Source organism: Trichechus manatus, unplaced genomic scaffold (genome assembly GCF_000243295.1).
Source record: "Trichechus manatus latirostris isolate Lorelei unplaced genomic scaffold, TriManLat1.0 scaffold00047, whole genome shotgun sequence".
Taxonomy (NCBI): domain Eukaryota; kingdom Metazoa; phylum Chordata; class Mammalia; order Sirenia; family Trichechidae; genus Trichechus; species Trichechus manatus.
This window is the reverse complement of record NW_004443983.1, coordinates 13,347,250-13,368,192: the sequence shown is the minus strand read 5'-3', so window position 1 is coordinate 13,368,192 and position 20,943 is coordinate 13,347,250. Positions and strand designations below refer to the sequence as shown.

Genomic DNA, 20,943 nt, shown 5'->3' with positions numbered 1-20,943 from the left:
AAAAAAAAAAAAAAGAAATATTTGACTTTAGAATACATGTAACAGTTGGAGGCTGTAATGTGGTGCTCTATTAGAGAGTAAGAAAGTGATGGCGATTGGGGACTATCGAGCAAAGGAGTGGTATAATAAAAGTTGTCCCTTGGAGACATTAATCTGACAGTGCTGTGGTAGATGAATTGGAGGAATGAGAGACTGAAGATGAGATCAACTAAGGTAAAAAAATTGAGATCCTCAATCAGGGTAGCCTTTCTAAGGATGTAAGGGGAAGACAGGAGTTGTGGCGGTAATATCCGATGCTTACAGGGGAAATGATGATCCTAATTACTGGAAAAAGGCAAACTAGCCAAGAAGAGTCTTCATGAATAAAATGATAAATTTTAGAAAAGTTGAATTATAGATGCTTTCAGAATCATTCAGGTAAGTAGAAGCCTAGCAGTAGTCGTATATACGAGCAGTAGTTTCTATCAGCTCTAATTGTGGTGTAATAAAATGATCTGAAAATTGTGCACAAAAAAACCCGAGAATAACCAACAGGAAAAAATTTTTGAAGTTTGAATTTTCTTTTTTCTAATTTATAATGAATGGTTACTATGTTAAGAGAATTTATAGTATGTTTACTTTTCATGAAAGAATAATCATTGTTTTTCAGTAAATATTTTGTAGTTGAATATTAGATTTAATAGTAAAAATGAATACAGGACTTATTTTATTAAAAATATATTTTCAAATCTTTTAATAGCAATTTTAAAAATACTGATAACCAATAATTCAAAGTGTGTAGATGTTACATGTTTAAGAGTTAACATTGATCTCAGAACACCAGAATTCCATAACTAGTAGACTCCTAGTTAAGTTACTTTTTGCTTTCAATGGCATCATTGAGGCTTATTATACAGTGTTTACACATTATAACTGTTTAAAAAATATGTATGCATATATTGAAAGAACTGAAAGGAATAATCAAAAATAGCTGTTGTGAGAGCATTGTCCAGGCTGGGTGTGAAGTATGCTTATAATATAGTAACCCTCAAATCACAGATGTGTGGTACATGTAATGTGTAACTTGAACATTTAAGCTAAGTGGTAAACAACCTAAAACTGACAAATGACTTCTCTGTCATAAACAACTTCTAATATTATAAGCAACTATCTGGTTGTAAACAACTGCTTTACTGTGCTATGGTGTGACATAGCCCTTTGTTTGTCTCTGTTAGACACCCGAGTGTGCACCCCTGATTATTAAGCTATGACATACGTTACCCTGACACAATGTGAATTGGACACCTGCTGGATAAATCCTTATTGTGCAAGATCAGTGGGACTAAATCACATAAACTGCCCCACCACCCCTGCATTTGCTCTTCCAATGAGCGCAAGGTAGAGACAGGCAACTCTTTGTCAATCGAGTTTCTGGCCCTTTCCTAAGACTAAGAATTTGCCGGAGGCTCTGCTAGATATTCTAACCATCACTGCCGACCTTGGCTTCCAGCTACAGGGGACCTCTGCCAAGGATGAGACGTTGGTCAAGGCTTCCTCCTGAGATCGCTTGTTAAAAGTATGCCTGAAGGTTGAAGATTTGAACATTAATTATTGAACTAACTTTACCCTACCCTGCTTCTCCAGCTCTAAATGAATGTCTTGAGATCTTATCTGTGTCCTGTGCCATGGCTACTTTAGAATAAACTAAATGAGCTTATGTATGAAAAAAAGAAAAAAATAGCTGTTGTGTTGGTTTTTTAGCCTTATTCATTTTCTTCTCTACTTTCTAAACATTCTGTGATATTTTGTTTTGCATTTATAATAAAAGAAAAATCAATTGACTTCAAACTTCTTACCTTTTCTTAAATAAACAGAACTGGAAATCAAGCATTTTATTTCAAAATATGTTCTAGCCATAGAATAAAGTTAGGAGCTCATACATTTAGAAATTAGTTCATCATGGTTGACATTGGCATTTGAGTGAGCTCTCCCTCCTCCTTGGTTCCTTTCAGAAACTGACAACCTACAACAGGGGCTGTTGACAGTCCTTCATCTTTCTTGGTTCTGTTGCCTCGTCCATATTCTTCTTTGCCCTGTTACTCTTCCACTGACATGGCTGTGTGGATCAATACCAAGCATTGCCTCAGAGAATTTTTGCTTCCTATTTTAACATTACTGAGTTTTTTTTGGTCAATCTAGTAAGATGTAGAGCTTGGTATGTTGAATAGTATATTTAGAGTCGGAGGATTGGTCAGAGCAACATTTTCTATCTTTATTTCCTCCTCAGACTCTGAATAAAGCTTACATAGTACTTCGATTAGTTCAGAGTGGTTCATTACATGCTTTCTTTGTATTCAGCAAAGTTTTATGTGGCTGTCATACGCCTCAAACAATGATTTAATGCATTTGTATTTTCAGGGAAATTTTGGTGAAGTATATAAGGGCATATTAAAGGATAAAACTGCTGTTGCTGTTAAAACGTGTAAAGAAGATCTTCCTCAGGAATTGAAAATAAAATTTTTACAAGAAGCCAAGTGAGTTCTCTTACAACATGAGTATTTATAAGTGAATCATCAAAATGTTAATTTGAAGATATCTTAAGTTGTGACTTGCTAAAGTAGTCAGTAAGTAAGCATTTTCAAAACCCTCATAAGTAAGTACTTTCACAATGTGGAAACAGTCTCTATGTGTTTGAGGTAGAGTGAAGATCAATTAGACAAGCATAGTCAAGGAAGCAGGTGCTAGCAAGCAGTAAATGAGGATTCTTCAAGGCTTTAAAAAACATTGCCATACTTTTTGCTTATCTGACGTATATATATATGAATGTTGTTATTGCTTTTATAGTAGAAATAGTACTATATTATGTACATAAAATAAATAATTTATATATAAATTTAGGTATGTAATTACATCTGCCCTACTGTCTTTAGATAGTATGGCTTGATTCTCTTTTTCCAGCTCATAGCTATCCTTTCTGAGAACTTCAATTTCTTCTTCAACTCAGTGTTCTAGCATTTGTTCCAGAATTTGCATATTGCTTCTTTTCTAATCAGTCTTCTAGGGTGATTCTGTTCTCTTTTTTCTAAAGTGTAATATTCCACCTGGCTTACTTTTGTGTTGCAGATAGTTAAAATTATTCTGTTAATGGTAAGATAGAGTATATACAAATGAAACACAAAATTAATGGAAAGGTACTTTGGACAGAGTAAGCAGGATAAACGTATGGATGGGAAGATGGGTGAATGGATATATGGATGGATGGGTGGATGGATAGGAGACGCAGAGGATACATGCATCTAAAGATACGTGGTATAAAGGGAGGAAGGGAGGGAAGTGTGTGATGTGTTTATATGTTTCTGTCTGTATGTGTGTGGTCTCCGTCATGGCTTAGTACATAAAATGAAGTTTCTGTAAAATGCAATGGGAGAACAAAAGAGAAGGCAACAAGAAAACTAAGCCTCAGGGCATGGAGTATTTTGACCTGCATTTTTTCATTCATTGATGGTAATGGATTAAACTAGTTGGATGTACTTATTAAATATTATCTGTGGAATAATGTTGTAAACCTTTTCATTTTGTGTGTATTCTTGGCAATTCAAAAAAAATATTCTCATGAGAAATTGGCATGCTATCACAAATTGAAGTTTCACAGCCTCCTCATTTTACAGTTATTCATAGGTATTCTTAAGATATATGACTGTATCTAACATTATTTTTGGAAATATTTAAATAATTCTCTTGCTTTCTGATTTGTCATTGTTTTACTGCAACAGAAGAGTTTAATTTCCTCTTTTAAAATGAGATTTTGTAGTTTCATGTTAAAAATGGAAATTATATCCTTACAAATTTCCAGGTGTCCTTTACTAGACTTTGGAGCTATATTTAGATATTTAATATTATCAGAGTTTGTGCTGTTTTGTGGAATTTCTTTCATAAGCAGTTTCTCTAACCTAAGAGATGACATTTTGTATTAAAGTCATACATTCTAAAACTTTTTCGAAAATGTCTAGTAGAAAGTTGTAAGCTTCTCCTCCAAATACAGTTAAACTGTTCTCTTTGGAGAGAAAACTGCAATTTTCGAATATGAGTGAATTTATGGCCATGTTAATAGGATAATAAGGAAGACATTTTGTTAATAGAAATCATCAGGGTAGACAGGCCTCTTAGATCTTCTAGTCTAGTTTTTAGTATATATATGTATATAAAATATATATATGTGGATTTTTTTTATCCTACTTTTAGGCCTCTAAAACTCCTTCTAATGAACTTTTGCCTTTCTCCAAACTAAGTTTCCTCTACTTTGGTTTAAGCCTATTTAAAAGTCTGTTAATTAATTTTTAACATTTTACCAGCTTTCTCAAGACTTCAGAGTTTTTGCTATTTTGAAATTGATCATAGTCATCAAGAAAGCATTTAATTATTACAAAATATAATGAAGTGATCACCCTTTAGCATTTACTCGTGTGGGTTGAGTTCTTATTTTTATGTATTCTAAAATCAAATGTGTACATTACAGAAAAGAGATACCATCCTAGCAGCTTACAGTTTTTGTTTCATCAGCACTTCTAAGCCGTACTTATGTGGTGGTGGCTAAAACCAAATACTTTTCAGGGAGTTCTGTGTGTTTTGGACTAAGTAGACTATTCCTATGTATTATGGTTATTAGTTGTTCAGATTGGATAATAATTTTTAAATCAATATGTAATTGAATTGAGGCAAATGGACTCATTCTTCCTTGTATTATTTTGCCAGTATTTATCAATATTTGTTTGTATACATCCCAGTTATGATAAATTGGGGTCATGCTGAACTTTCAGAAATTGAATTGTAATGATTAAAGTGCATTCTACTTTTACATACTGCATAATAAAAAATTAATGCTTTAGCTATTTATTATTCAAATGATAACAATCCTTATACCCTTTCCCTCTCTTATCCAGAATTCTCAAGCAATATGATCATCCCAATATTGTTAAACTTATAGGAGTTTGCACACAAAGACAGCCTATCTACATCATTATGGAACTGATTCCAGGTAATGTGATTTGAAAGATTTGCCTGATGACATTTTAATGTCATGTTTTCTTACTTTTATATTTTCAATCTCTTTGATTTCTGCTTGTAAAGTTTAAGGATTTTGTTTAACGTTTTCGTGATGGCAAAGAACTTGTACACATACTCATTGTTTTTTATAGTCTATAATACTTTGCTGTTTTCTAGAAAGTGTCAGCAAACATTTGTTTGTGTTTTTTTTTTAAGAGACAGATTTATTATTACAGTGCCATTACTCATGGAATCTAGTTATTTATAGTGTGTATTTGACAAAAGATCTTTAGAAAAATAGTCTAGTTAGTTTTACTTTGTAACAATAATAGTAATATCTTATATTTCTTTTTATATCATTTTCAAAGTAGATCTCCATATATCCTCTTGTTTCATGGTTGTATATAATAATCCTATGGTACTTTGAGTCACTTATGAACTATGAGCTTCTTTCATATGTGAACAAAGAAAAGGGCAATCTGTCTAGGAATTTGTGCTGGTATTTTTTTCTGCTGACTTTCTGTGCCGCCTCGTCTTTTGATTAACATCTTTTGTCAACAGACAAGGACAACTTCAAGCTGATATATACTCATTCCTCACATATCGACTATCTCGTTATCTAACATTTTGGATTTACACTGTCAGTAAAAGATCTACTATCCGAGTATTTTGTGCATTAGCAACGTGCATCTGGCAGTAATGAACGCTGAGATGCAAGATGAAAGTAACACTGGCTGCGATGGATAAGATTATGTGTCAAATTGGCTGGGCCATGATTCTCAGTGATTTGACAGTTATGTAAAGATGTAATCTGGCAGTTTTGTAATGATGTAATTTGACAGTTATATAACGATGTAGTCATCTTCCATTTTGTGATCTTGTGTGGTCACCTTCCATTTTTGCATAGTGTCAATTTTTGCATAACGAACTGGTCTTTGGAACCTAACCATTTTGATAAGTGTGGAGTGGGCGTATTGTGTTTTTAAGTTTTTTCATTGTACATCTACCTGTTGTAGGAAATACAATCACAGAGGTAAATTTTGTTTTTTATAGGGTACTGACTACAATATTTAATAACTGAAAGGTATTTGCTTTATCTTGAACAATTATTTATTCATTTAAAAATAAATTACAAAGGAATTTGAAAAATATTTTCAACTTTAATTAAAATAGATTAATTAAACATAATATTGTAGCCCTCCCATTAAATACTACCCACATAATTCTTCCACTATTTAAGGATTATTGATCCCATTTTATTATAATGGTTTGTTTGCTATTGGAGTACTTCTTGATATTATCATATAACTGAACAATTCCTAGATTATTATAATCTTCATCCTCATCAAGATGGCATTGTCCCTGATAGGTACAGTGTATGTTTGCATGGTTTGCACTATTTATAATATATATCTTAAAGTAGCTTTCACTATAGTTATGAAAAGATGAAAGAGTGCTGTCCAAAAATGTAAAAACAATTGAATAGCCCATAATTGTAATTAAAATATGCTGGGTAAATATTATAAATACATATTAACATTCACATAGGTGCTAATGATCTTATCTGGAAGCTCTTGGAAAGATTTTGCTACCAAACTCATTCAAGTTGTTGACAGAATCCCATTCCTTGCAGTTACTGGTCTAAGGTTCGTGCTTTTTTGCTGGATGCAGCCTGGGGCATCTCTCAACTCCTTAAGGTCTCCTGCATTCCTTTTCTCATGGCCCCCTCCATCTTCAAAGCCAGCAAGTGTTTTGATGTTCTCTGACTTCCTCTTCTCTTGCCAGCCATAGTATACGCTCTGCTTTTAAAAGGGCTCATATGACTAGATCAGGTACACCTGGATAATCTCCAGGTCAACTGTGCCATACAACAGAATGTAATTACAGCAGTGATATCTAATCACATTCACAGATTCCAGGGGATTAGAGTGGGCATCTTTGGGAGGCCGTCTTTGAATTTTGCCTGTCACAATAGATATTACTAGATTTTCTTAAAGGTTAGTTGCAATGTGGAATCTGAAACCATATGAACGAACTTTTCATACTCTGCTACATTAATTTAAGCCCACTGGTCTGTCTTGCACTTTGAATGCACATTTTACCCATGCATGATTTTGTAGCATCCTGCTTTGACCATTTGGAAAATATTAGATTACCAGGTTATGCTGATCTTCCAAATGGTGACACACAACCCATTATATAGTATCAAAATATCACATTCATTAATATAACCACTGTTCTTATCAGAAGAGTATTGAGAATCTGTGAAGCTCATGGTGGCAAATGTATGTTTTCCAATTTTTAATTTTCATTTGAAATGTTGGGTTTTATCATTAGAGACAAAAACTATCAATTGTTTTCTTTGAAGTGTCAGGCTCACTTTATTCATTTTTGAGAAAATATCCACCAGATATCTAATTTAATATCCATAGTTTGTCATTCTTTCTCTATTTTTAGACAGCTTTATTAACGTATAACTGACATACAATAAACTACATATATATAAAGCATATAATTTTATTAGTATTGATATATATACATATATGAAACTGTCACCGCAGTCAAGGTAATGAACACATCCATGTTTTCCTTATGCTCCTTTGTGATTCCTTCCTCTCACCCCTCTCTATCCCTATCCCAGTCTCCAGCAACAACTGATCAGCTTTCTCTCACTATATATTAATTGGCATTTCCTAGAATCTTATATAAATTGTATTTTACAGTATGTGTTTTTTTTTGGGGGGGGTTTGTTGCTTTTACTCGGCAAAATTATTTTGAGATTCATCCATGTTGTAATGTATACAATAGTTCTTTCCTTTTTATTGCTGTATAGATTTTCACTGTATGAATATACCATAGTTGATCTATTTTCCTGTTGATGGAGTTTTGGGATGTTTCCAGTTTGGGACTATTATAAATAAAGCTACTATAACCATTCATGTACAAGTCTCTGTATGGACATATTCTTTCATTTTTCTTGGGAAGATACCTAAGAGTGCAGTGGATGGATCATATGGTATGTGTATGCTAAATTTTTAAGAAGCTGCCAAACTGCTGTCCAAAGTGATTATACTAGTTTACATTTCCACCAACAGTCTATGAGAGTTCCAGTTTTCACATCCTTGTCCATACATGATCAGGTCAGTCTTTAGCCATTTTAATACTTGTATAGTAGTACTACCTTGTTATAGTTTTAATTTGCCTTTCCCTACTGACTGATGATGTTGGACATGTTTTCATGTACTTATTTGCCATTCATATGTCTTCTTTGGTAAAATGTCGGTTCAAATCATCTGCCCATGTTTTCATTGGGTTGTTTGTTTTCTTATAATTGAGTTTTCAGAATTCTTTGCATATTCTGGATACAGCATTTTATCAGATATATGATTTGCAAATGTTTTCTCCCCATCTCTGGCTTGTCTTTCCATTCTCTGAAGGGTGTCTTTTGAAGAGCAGAAGTTTTTAATTTTGATGATATCTAATTTATCAATTTTTTTTCTTTTATGATTTTATGCTTTTGGTCGTGTATCTAAGAAATCTTGTCTAGCCCAAAGTAACAAAGGTTTTCTCCTATATTTACTTCTTGAAGTTTTATAGCTTTAGGATTTATATTTGAGTCTATCATCCATTTGGGGTTAATTTTTGTATATGTAGTAAGGAATGGCTTGAATATACAGTTGTTCCAGTATCATTTGTTTAAATGATTATCCTTCCTTTCCTGATTTACTTTTTTACATTTGTACAAAATTAATTTATATATATATATGTATATAGACTCTGTTCTTTACCATCAATCCTTTTATTTGTTATTACGCCAATACCACACTGTCTTGATGACTGTAGCTTTCTAATAAATCTTAAAATCAGGTTGTGTTGGTCCTTAAACTTTGTTGTTCTTTTTCAAAATTGTTTTGGTTATGAGCTGTCCTTTGAACTTCCGTATGAATTTTAGAATTAGTTTTTCAGTTTCTGCATAAAGGCTTGCTGACATTTAACTGGGGATTATGTTGAATCTCTAGATCAACTTGGAGTGAATTGATATCTTAATAATATTCAGTCTTCTGACCCATGGATACAGTCTGTTTCTCTACTTATACTGGTCTTTAATTTCTTTCAGCAATGTTATGTAGTTTTTAGTGTACAGGTCTTGTACATCTTTTGCCAGATTTATCCCTGAGTATTTCGTATTTTGTGATGCTATTCTAAGTGATTTTTTTATTGCAATACCTGCTACAGAAGTTATAGAAGATTTGAATAGCACTACCGATCAACTTGAAATAATTGACATTTATAGGCTACTTCTCACAACATCACCAGAATACACATTCTTTTCAAGTACACAGAGAATATTTACCAAGATACACTATATTCTGGACCATAAAGCAAGTCTCAATAAATTTATAAGAATTCAAGAAAGATCTCTGAAAAATCCCCAGACATTTGGAAACTAAGTAATGCACCTCTGAATAATCAATGGGTCAAAGAAGAAATCAAAGTGGAAATTAAAATGTATTTTGAACTAAATGAAAATGAAAACAAAACATCTCAGAATTTTGGGGGTGCCACTAAAACAACACTTTTTTGGGGGGGATTTTAGCACGAAAGGCTTCTGTTAGAGAAGAAGGAAGGACTCAAATCAAGACCTCAGCTTTCACCTTAAGAAATTGAAGAATAAGAACAAATTAGACCAAAGTATGTAGAAGGAAAGAAAAAAATATAGACGATAGCAAAATCAGTCGAACAGGAAACAGAAAAACAGTAGAGAAAATCAGTGAAACCAAGGACTAGTCATTTGAGGTCAGTAAAGTTGACAAACTTCTACCCAGACTGATCGGAAAAAAGAAGACATAAATGACCAATATTGGGAATGAGAGAGGTGACATCATTACAGCGTCTACAGATGCTAAAAGGATAATAAGGAAATAGGAGCAACTGAGTTTGACAACTTAGATAATATGGACAGATTTCCTGAAAGACACAAACTACCAAAGCTCACTAGAGGAAATAGGTAACCTGCATACCTACATATCTATTTTAAAAATTGAGTTTGTAGTTAAAAACATCCCCTTAAATAAAACTCCAGAACCAGATGGCTTAACTAGTGAATTCAACCAAATTATACCAGATCATCATTATAATCATAATTAATATTGTTGTTATTTTGTAATTGAGGAAAAAAAAGAAAGACTAACTGGCATAATCCAGTCAGAACTTTAATCCAAACACTGAATCTGCCCCACCTCTACCTCTAACTGTAACCCTAACTGAAGACTTTACTAGCTAAGGCTGACTGAGAACAAATTGGGAAGCACAGTTCTTCCCTTTCCACCACCATTTGTGATTGTTTTAATTTTTAACTTTCATGGGTCTCACTCGACTCATATGTAAAACTAAGGTGACTGGATTAAATGGTCCTTTGAATATACCATGGACTGCCAGAAGAATGAATAAATCTGTCTTGGAAGAAGTACAGCCAGAATACTCCTTAGAAGCAAGGATGGCGAGACTATGCCTCACATACTTTGGACATGTTATCAGGAGGGATCAGTCCCTGGAGAAGGACATCATGCTTAGTAAAGTAGCATGTCAGCTAAAAAGAGGAAGACCCTCAATGAGATGTATTGACACAGTGGCTGCAATAATGGACTCAAGCATAACAACCATTGTGAGGATGGCACAGGACCAGTTAGTGTTTCATTCTTTTGTACATAGGGTCACTATGAGTCTGAACTGACTTGACAGCACCTAATAACAACAACAAATTTAACCCTAATCTGTAACTGTTTATACATTATGAAATTTTTTCATGATAAATTGAAACCTCTAAAAGTTAACAAACTTTTATATTAGACTACTTCAAAATAGTTTCTTCATTCTTTCCTCATTTTATGGAAGGAATGATCAGGAAATAACCAGCTAGTCTTCATTCTTATAAAAGCGTAATAGTATATAATAATTTATATTTACCTAATTCTTACAGTTTTTAAATCACTTCACTGAACATTATATGTCATTTTTTCTACCAAGCATTAATGTTACCCCCCCATTTACAAGTAAGCTAAGTTAGGTTCAAGGAGCTTAAAGTGACTTTTCAATGTCATGTAAATAGAAAGTGGGAAGATAGTGCTCTATTTCCCTTTAGATCATTAAATTTATAAGTGGGTCAAAAGTATTAATCCTTCTATGAATTAAAATTACAAATGAAAACTCAAGCAACATGTCTATGCAAGATATCCTTTGGGTAAATACATGAATCCCCGTCCTGTAATCTCTCAGCCTTGTGCACAGATAAGTAAATAGCTTATTGCAGTAAACAGGAAAATGGTTGAGTTACTTTTCTGTCTGCTGGGAATCAAGCTGAGGAAGGAAGGTTTAGTAATCTGGTAGGCTAAAAGCAAGATTTAATAACTGCTTACTGTCTAATATGCAAACCATTTCTAAAATGTATTATGCAAAGATTTAATATGCTTCTGTTCTTGTCAGATAAATGAGTCATTTGGAATCATAAATCTGAAATTTATTTTAACCAAAGTAATGTTTGAGAAGACTGTAAGCAGTTGAGAATTCAGTTTTAGAACGAGTACTCTGAGATGATCCTGTCTTCATTGGAGTCATCCCTTGAATTACGATGACTTTATTTGCTTGCTTGCTTTTGGGTTGCTGGATAAATAAAATCAAAACAGAATGTTGTTCTAAATGGTAATAAGAAATACGAAAAACAAAACAAACAGAAAAACTAATGTGTTAAAAGATGACCACATTTTATTTTGCAGAAAAGCTGTCTATTACTTATAAATGTATATAAAGGAAACAGTGAGAGGATTTTTATATTTTTAAAAAGTTACAAGCCATGACTTAAATGCATATTGATGATCCAGGCCACTGTGATTTGTTTTTATGTATTGCACATATGTGATTAAATTGGAACTGCCACAGATATGCTGATGGATAGGAGACTAAGCACCTCAACTTCCAAGTACAACAATCTCTGTGAAGACCCTGGGTAAAGGTGATTAATTTTAGCAAACCTTAAATGTCAGTCTCCACTCTTTTTTTCACTAGAGATTTGTAACTACCCCCGTCTTTCCAACCTAGATGTTCTCTTTGAGTTCAGACCTTCTTGGAACTAACTGAATGTTGTATTATCTCGTACATTTCTCAGCTCACACAGATCATGCCCCTTGGCAATCCTCAAACACATCTCAATTATAAAATGACTTACAGCTTTGGAACTTTTAGAACTATTGAAGAGTTTTCACCAGGTACGGGGCATTGTTAAAATACATCTCACCTTTATAGCTTGACATCGTATTTATGGCTAAAAATATAAAATAAAAAGATTGAACTCATTACAGTTTATGTGGCCTAAAGATTTTAGCTTAGAACACTGGGATATGGTTATTAATATTGTTCTTATAAATGTCTTTAAGCTTTCATAGAAATATTTAAATGATCAAAATTCCTTCTTTTAATCATTCAATTTCTTCTGTAATTTCTATAAGTAAGTCACTAATTTTTCTGGATGGTTAAATCCTTTTAAAAAATAAACATTCTAGCCCTCTAACACATAATGAGGTCAGCAGTTTGAATCCATCAGCTGCTCCTTGGAAACCCTATGAGGCAGCTCTACTCTGTCCTATAGGGTCGCTATGAGTTGGAATCAACTTGACAGTAACAGGTTTTGGGTTTTTTAAGTCATGATAATGAAAAGAGCCCTGGTAGCGTGATAATGAAAAGAGCCCTGGTAGCGCAGTGGTTAAGCACTTGACTGCCAGTGGGGAGGTTGGCAGTTTGAACCCACCAGACACTCTGTGGGAAAAAAGACCTGGCCATCTGCTTCTGTAAAGGTTACAGCCTTGGAAACCCTATGGGGCAGTTCTACTCTGTCCTGTAGGGTCACTATGAGTCAAAATTGACTCAACAGCACACAACAATAACAACCACATGTTATAATGAAGTTTTATATTTGCATGTGATTTGAACAGAATTAATTTCAGTTACGTGGCATCACAGCTGTAGAAGGTTATTATGGTATTCACTGGAAATGACAGTTCTAGCTACTTTGGTAGCATAGTTCCAGAGTTTTGGCTGTGGATACTTGCCTGGCATTTGCTGCTTGCACTCCCCATAAATGTAGAAAGAATAAATCATGCCAACAAAGGATTAAGGAAAGTGGCTCCTGGCTCTTACTGAAAAGAGAGCCCTCAAAATCTATACTGGCACCTTGCCTTACATAGAGATAACACATCACCCGTTGTACAAGACTATCACTTCACAGCAGTAAATTCTGAGGACAAGAAAGAAGACAACATGCAGTTCTTAATATTTTATCAAACATTTCTGGCTTACTAAAAATTGTAAGATTTGTCAACGCACTGGCTGGACTTTTTTTTTTTTTAATGTTGTAAATAAATTACAAAAGAAAAACCTAATTCTGTGGAGCTTATTGATTATTTTATGTTGTTCAGAAATGATAGCGTACCTAAAAAACAACTTTTTTAGGTGCCTAAATGAGAATTACTATAAATTAAACCAGAACTAAACACGTTGCTATCTAGTTGATTCCGATCCCTGGTGGCGTAGCAGTTAAGAGCTATGGCTGCTAACCAAAAGATTGGCTGTTTGAATCCACCAGCTGCTTCCTGAAAACCCCATGGGGCTGTTCTACCCTGTCTTATAGGGTCACGATGAGTTGGAATTGACTTGACGGCAACAGATATTATATCTTAGTACACTGTAAATTTCATTTAAATTACTTCGGAGAAAGGATTTTTTTTTTTCATATTTTAACGGTCATAATATCCAAGCTTAGGCGTTGGCCTTTATTTTATAATTCAATCATATTACATTAATAAACATCAAAATAAATGTCAGTTTCCATTTTATATCACAGATAATGCTTTTGATAAAATGTAAAATATTTCCAAGACAACATTTTGAAAATGTACAATCTTTAAATTGATATTTCTTTGTGAGCCAAATAATAATTTAGTTATCCTGATGTCCCATTTGCTCCCTATTATCCCAGAGCAAATATGGATGGGGTAGTAAGCTGGCTATTTCTCCAGACACTAAAAACACTAATGTCCTATGAAATTGGAGTTATTTCTTTAATTTACCTGTGACATAAATTGATAATCTGTTAGAATTCCACACATGTGGTATTGACATTTTCCCGATTGTTTTTCAAGTAGACCACTCCCTTCTAGTAGTGCCTGTTTTTGCCCAGGTGGAGCTAAAAGCTAGTTTTTCATCCAGAAGAAGGATATAAGAAATGAAACCAAAAAAGTATTGATTTGAGTAGTTTTAAAGAAGTAGTAGCTAGGGATTTCTCCCCCACCCCCATCAATGAGCAAAGATTGATATGTTATAATAAACATTCAACTTTGGTGGTACATTTGAGCCATCAATGCATGGTGTATATCTGAGCAGTATTACTCATATGTTTTTTATGTTCTGAGCTTCTGATGCACTTACAGTGTGTGAATAAGCACCTCTACAAAGAGGCAGATGGCCTAATGAGTAGGACAAAACATGCCATGAACTGTATTCTTACTTTCAAACCTTGGTTTTAAAAGGCTTTATGGTATTTGAAGTTCCTTAATCATTGAAAGGAAAGTGTAGGAGTTATGAATGCATATGTATCCTTCCACATGGATAACCAGTTCCATAAAGCAGTGATGAATTTTACTGTTGGTTTGTTAGATTATCATTTTTATGTTTTTGTTACTATACATGGAAAAGTCTTAAAATTCCCAGAAATAATCAAAGTTGAAAATAATATATTAAATGATAAGAAATGTGTTTTATGTTGAATGTATACTTATATTTGATGCAAATGCTAGAGGCTTGTAGATATTCTGGAGAATGAGCATTCCAGGCCTTGAAGAATAGCATGAAGAGTAGGGTGGGTGGAGTAAGTAAAGGAGAATAGTAGAAGATGACGTTAGAAAGGGAATGAGGCTCAAATCATGCAAAGTCTTATAGATCATGTTGTTATTATTAGGTGCCATCGAGATTTCAACTCATAGCGACCCCATGTAGCAGAGTAGAACTGCCCCATAGGGTTTTGTAGGCCGTAATCTTTACAGAAGCAGATCACCAAGTCTTTGTCCTGTGAGCTGCTGGGTGGGTTTGAACTGCCAGCCTTCTGGTTAGTAGCCAAGCACTTAACCATCATGCCATTTATTTCAGTTTAAGAGTCATCTGGTGGTGATTACCCTGAACTAAACATGCTAGATTCCAGCTGTCTTTATCAGCTCCCAAGTGATGACAGAGTGGTTAAGAGCTTAGCTGCTAACCAGAAGGTCGGCATTTCAGATCCACCAGCTGCTCCTTGGAAACCCCATGGGGCAGTTCTACCCTGTCCTATAGGTTCGCTATGAGTCGGAATCGACTTGATGCCAGTGGGTGGGTTTTTAAATGTACATAATGTAAATGGAGCTTCACATTTATGACATTAATTTATCAGAAAATACTGAATATCTGTTAGGTCCTTCCCCTAGGCCTGAGAATCTGTGATTTTGTTGTGTCGAGGGGATAGGATATATATATTTTTCAAACTTCTCTTCCTTTTCCTGTATAAATTTGAATAAACGTTTAAGGCTAAGTGCTTATTTTATAACCAGCCACATTAATTACTTGTGAAAATACATTACTTGTTTTTTTCTTTTCTCATTTGTCTCATTTTCTGTTCTCATTTCTGGTCAAATCTAGTATCTCTCCTCTCATTTAGATACTCTCCCCTCTATAGGCCTTCAGATGTGCTGTGTATTAAGCATTGTATAGCCTCTTGTCATTGAAAATGCGAAAATAATGTTAGAAACAGTTATTATAACATGGTTTTGTGTATGTGGAACTTTCCTGTTCTTTATTTGCCTTCATTTGTCCTTCTCTGTAAAACTGAAGTAGATTGTCATTGGTACCTATTTATAGGTATGCATTTCAATTCCAGGAAGAATATGATTCAGTACCTGACACAGCTGTGCCTGAGATTGAGAGCCTAATAAATATACCTAGGAAATGTAGCCTTTGCTTGAAAGAATAAATTTGCCTAAATTCTTCCCCATGAAACTTGAAAAATCAGTATCATATCTGACAATATCTGCATTCAAAATGGCTTTAGATGGCAAACTGAAAGAGATTAAAGAAGTGACTCTATATAGTGTTTTTAATAAGCTTGCACATTAAGAGATTACATATGCTAAATATTTTCAGATTAGCACCTGTTTTTCTTAAGACATATTCTTTTTCTTTTCTTTCTTATTATTGTGGCTGTGTTAATGTTTAGAGCAGTCTCACCTATTTTCCAGGACTTTGATAAGGACTTCCAAACAAAGTTATCTTGTAAGGTAATATTTACTACCAGCAAGTGGTGGAATGTTTACATTTTCTATCTTGACTGCTATAGATTAAGGAAGACACTCTTCTTATAGTTAGCATCCATCATGGTCTCCTGCCACTTGTTGAATAGGTTAAAAGACTCAGATACCTGTGTTTTTGCTTTTTTTGCACCTTTAAAATAAAGTGCTTTGAAAATAAAATATTTTGTATGCAGGTAATTATATATGAAAAATTTGTAAAAATTGTATCATTAAATTTATTTGCATTTAAAAATAGAATTTATGTTCTTAAAATTCTTTTTAAGATGGAATTTCTAATGATACTGCAATTTGATGGAGCTTAATTTTTTCCGAAGATTCTAAACCTGTCAATTTTGGTGAAATTGAACCTAGAAAATGCAATGACTATTAACTTATTTTTTGATAGAAACATATACATTACCATGTAGTCAAGTGACTTTGAAATTTAGAAAACATCCAGATTTGTTTAAGGCATTCCATTCTGTAAAAGCAAAACCTGCTGCCTTCGAGTCGATTCTGACTCATAGCAACCCCATAGGGTTTCCAAGGCTGTAAATCTTTATGTAAGCAGATTGCCACATCTTTCTCCTGCGGGAGCGGCTGGTGGTTTCAAACTGCTGACCATTCGGTTAGCAGTTGATTGCTTTACACACTGAGCCGACAGGGAGGTTTGGATTACTTCATTTAGTAAATACTTATTGAGCACCGGCTATGTTTCATACACCATATACATTAGTGCAAAAACAGATTTATGATATCTTCCCTCACAGAATTCACAGCATAGTGGGAGAGGCATACATTTAACAGCAATTACAAATAAATCGATTATTTCAAAATATGTTATAAAAAGAGTATTGTTCATAGAAATGGTAGCAGATGGCACCCAGTTTATTTAGGGGGCTTAGGAAACATCTCTAGAAGAAAGTTACATTTGGGTTAAGATCTGAAGAATAAAAATAATCCAACCTTGCAGAGGGCTGCGGAAGGTGCAAAAGCCCTGGAATGGCAAAAGGCTTTTGTGTTTGAGAACAGGAAGAGTTGCTGAGGCATAGTGAGCCAGGGAGAGATTGGCAAAGGATAAGGTTGGAAAAGTAGGAAGAAGAGACAAATGATGCAGAGCCTCACAGGTCAGGGCAACCAATTTGGATTTTATTCTGAATGCAATAGGAAGTCATTGAAGTGTTTTAGGCAGTGGAGTGACTTTATCCTTTTAAGTATTGCCTTTAAAGTGTATATCAGGGAATACAGTGAAAAGCCTTCTTTCTGTTCCTGACCCCATTCCCACCTTGTCTCCCTCGAGGCAACCACTTTTACTATTTTGTTCGCATATGTTTTTTGTTTGTTTATTTTATTCTTTGAGAGATTTTCTATGCAAATGGAAACATATTCATACACATCTTTTTATTTTTTAACACATGATAGCTTACCACATACACTGTCCTGCCCTTTGTAATTTTTGTTTGTTTTTATTTGACAAAATATCTTAGATTTTTTACATTGGTATATATAGATTTAATTTACTTTTTAATAGTTGCACAGTATTTGTTTATGCCCTGCCTGGTGATTATTTATATGTTTCTAGTCATCTGCTACCATAAAGAGAGCCTCAGTAATATTTTTGTATATCACCTTTGCTTTCATGTGGAGATACGTTTGTGGTTAAATTCCACTGCCTTGAATATTTAAACAGATATGTTATAGGAAAGATTCAAGAATATTCTCCAGACTTCAGACCTCTGGATCAGGAAACATTAGATCTGAACTCAAGGGATTTCTAGAAAAGATAGTGGCTCCCTGTGGAGCTTGTGGTTCCAGAAGCCTTTACAGCATTTTGTTGTAAAAGCAGGCACATATAACAGGTGAGTTTATTAATGGCCAGGCAAGCCCCATACCCCTCCAGTCATGATCGATTTCACTTTTTATGAATAAGAGTGTCAGAAGGTTTTTTTTCTTACTCTCTGAAGTTCCCCCTTTGATCAAATTTATTTCATCTTAGGGTACTTGATTTTGGAGTCAGGATTTCTTTAAGAACAGTTTAAGAAAGCCCAGTGGGAAGAATACCTTCCCCCTCCAGGGTATTTTGAGTTCTGCCAATAATTGGCTGTGATGCTCTGTAGTTCCTCCCTTAAACATTTATGTAAAGAAATTCAAAATGCGCTATAACTCCGATTTGGAAGCTGGTATACTTATGAGGGGCTTTTGCCAGTGTAACATGGCCACTATGACTTTGGAGCCATATATGGTTTTAAATTCCCACTCTAGTACTGCTAGCAGTATGACTTTGGGTAAGTTGCTTAATCTGCCTACGGCTCACCATCTTTACTTACAAAATGGAGGAAGAGGAATACAAATGTTCAAAAGATTAAATAAATAAGATAATGTATCTAAAGAGCTAGGCACAGTTCTTAACACATTCTACATTCTTAGTAAATATTAGCTGCTACAAAATTAATCTTGGCTGAGAGCTCACATTAGAATAGATTAGATTTTTCAGTTCAGTGAGCTATCAGATTTCTATAGTGCCCAGATATTTCAGAGTAAGTGATATCCAATCTTTCGAAAACTCTCAGTGTTTTCCAGGCATTAGTAGTCACCCATTTTGGCCCAGATTGTTTAGTAAAAATGTTAATTAACCAATTAAGAATGAATCTGAGGCCTTCATTTCTTTCTCTTCCCACTAGGTCATTACCAAACAATTAAATTTATTAGAAATGAGGGGTATTTATTTGTAGATCAGTAATTATTTACAAATACCAAAATTTTTAGATTCTATAAAAATAAGTAAATTACACAGACAAATACAGTAGAATTGCTTACACATAGCAGCTTTCAGTTGGGCAAATATTTTAATAAAAGTCAGACATTAATGTAAAAGGAAATAAGATTCTGAGATGAGCTATAAAAAAGTTATTTGTAATAGGAGAGAGTTTGGGAGGCAGTTAGTCCAAGCAAAACCACAGTTCACAGATTCATAAATTCATAGCAAGAGGTAGACAATGAAGGTTAGAAGACAAGTGGATAGTAAGTAGGTGGTTTGGAGGACAAGAGATCTTTGGAGAGCTTAAAAACTGTCAGTGATGGATAGGAATGAATAAAATAAGAATTTCTGAAATGTGTCAAGATGTATATGAAACCAAAGTATGTAAGACAGGGATTAAATGATAAAATAATCTGACTAAATTGTCTCCACCCCCTGAGCATATTAAAGATGGATTTGTGAAGAGTTTAATTTTAATAGTTGAAGTAGGAAGCGATTAAGCTATGAAAAAGTTTTTTAGTCCAAATTAGGATGGATTCTGGCAGTGTTCCACGGAAAATGAAAAGGTTGTTGCCAAAAGGAGAGAAAATCCTTGATGTCAAGGATTTTTCAGAATGTCCTTGTATTTCCAAGACAGTGTTGAGGTATGTGTGTTATCCAATTCAGGATGATGAGCTATAGGGTTTTTCTATTTGAGTACTGGCTTTAAGTAGCTAAGGAAATAAAGTTTTTAAAATGTAATAAGTGATAGATGGTCTCTTTTACTTCATTGATTGTTTTGTTTTGGTTACTTGACCTACAGGTTGTTTATAATCAAATAACATTGATTTTTATTTATAATAGAAGGTATGTTTTATTAGATTATGTGATATTAGGAAATACTGTACGAAACAGTAATTTCTGTTCTGGGAGATCTGCTTCTATGAGCCCTGGTAGCACAGTGGTTAAGCATTTGGCTAGTTCAGACCCACCAGCTGCTCTATGGGCGGTCTGCTTCTGTAAAGATTGCAGCCTAGGAAACCCTACGGAATAGTTCTGTTCTATCCTGTAGGGTTACTATGAGTCGAAATTGACTTGATGCCAGACAACAGGAATGGATCTGCTTCTGCCTTTTAGTACTATAGGAACTTTAGAAGTTACACTGTCCAGACTCAGCTTTCAGGAAGAGATAAGTGCCTTGAATTTGGCCTATGGTCAGAACATTGATGACCAATTCCATCATCATAGATCATGCCATGTAGTTCTTTGTAATTTATTTAAGGACAGGAATGCAAGCTGGGAGGCTGGTGCTGTGATGTGAACCATTTATAGAGTGACTGAGCCTAGCTAAGAGACCAATATCTGTACTTTACCATGTCTTTGACTTGCTGTATTCACCTCTGACCATCATGTAAATATTTAATGGGGAAATAAATGAGAGTCATTGTGAGAGAACTATATATTCAAATAGTGATTTTTATACTTACAAGGAACAAGTAACAAATTCTTGAGCTCTTAATGATAGAGATATTTACTAATTGTGGTTATTTGGATAAAGCGTAACTATCAAGCTAAAGTGTTTATCTTACTCTGTCTTAACCAAAAACATATTTGAAATTTGAGGTTGAGTGAAATGCAAAGAATGGAAGAAATCATGATGAAGGAAAAATAAGAATAGGCTAGCAGCGTCAGAATAGGCTCTGAATCAGAACCAACTTGATGGTACCTAATAACAACAGCAAGGTGAAATGATATTAATAGTTAATATCTAGAGAATATACTGTGTACTAGACACTGTCCTAAGTGTTTAAAATATGGAAC

General features: G+C 34.1%; 1 protein-coding gene across 10 annotated transcripts in view; it reads left to right on the top strand.

Moving 5' to 3' along the window:
- FER (FER tyrosine kinase) overlaps nt 1-20,943 on the top strand; it is a 492,503-nt gene that overhangs the window by 342,538 nt on the left and 129,022 nt on the right. For 9 of the 10 annotated variants that reach the window (XM_023731992.1, XM_023731994.1, XM_023731996.1 and 6 more), the window contains 2 exons: nt 2,398-2,513; nt 4,920-5,014. In XM_023731992.1, the coding sequence (XP_023587760.1) occupies nt 2,398-2,513; nt 4,920-5,014 (211 nt within the window). Of the gene's footprint in view, nt 1-2,397; nt 2,514-4,919; nt 5,015-5,583; nt 6,529-20,943 lie in introns of those variants that run through there. The other variant, XM_023731997.1, reaches the window with a different exon arrangement.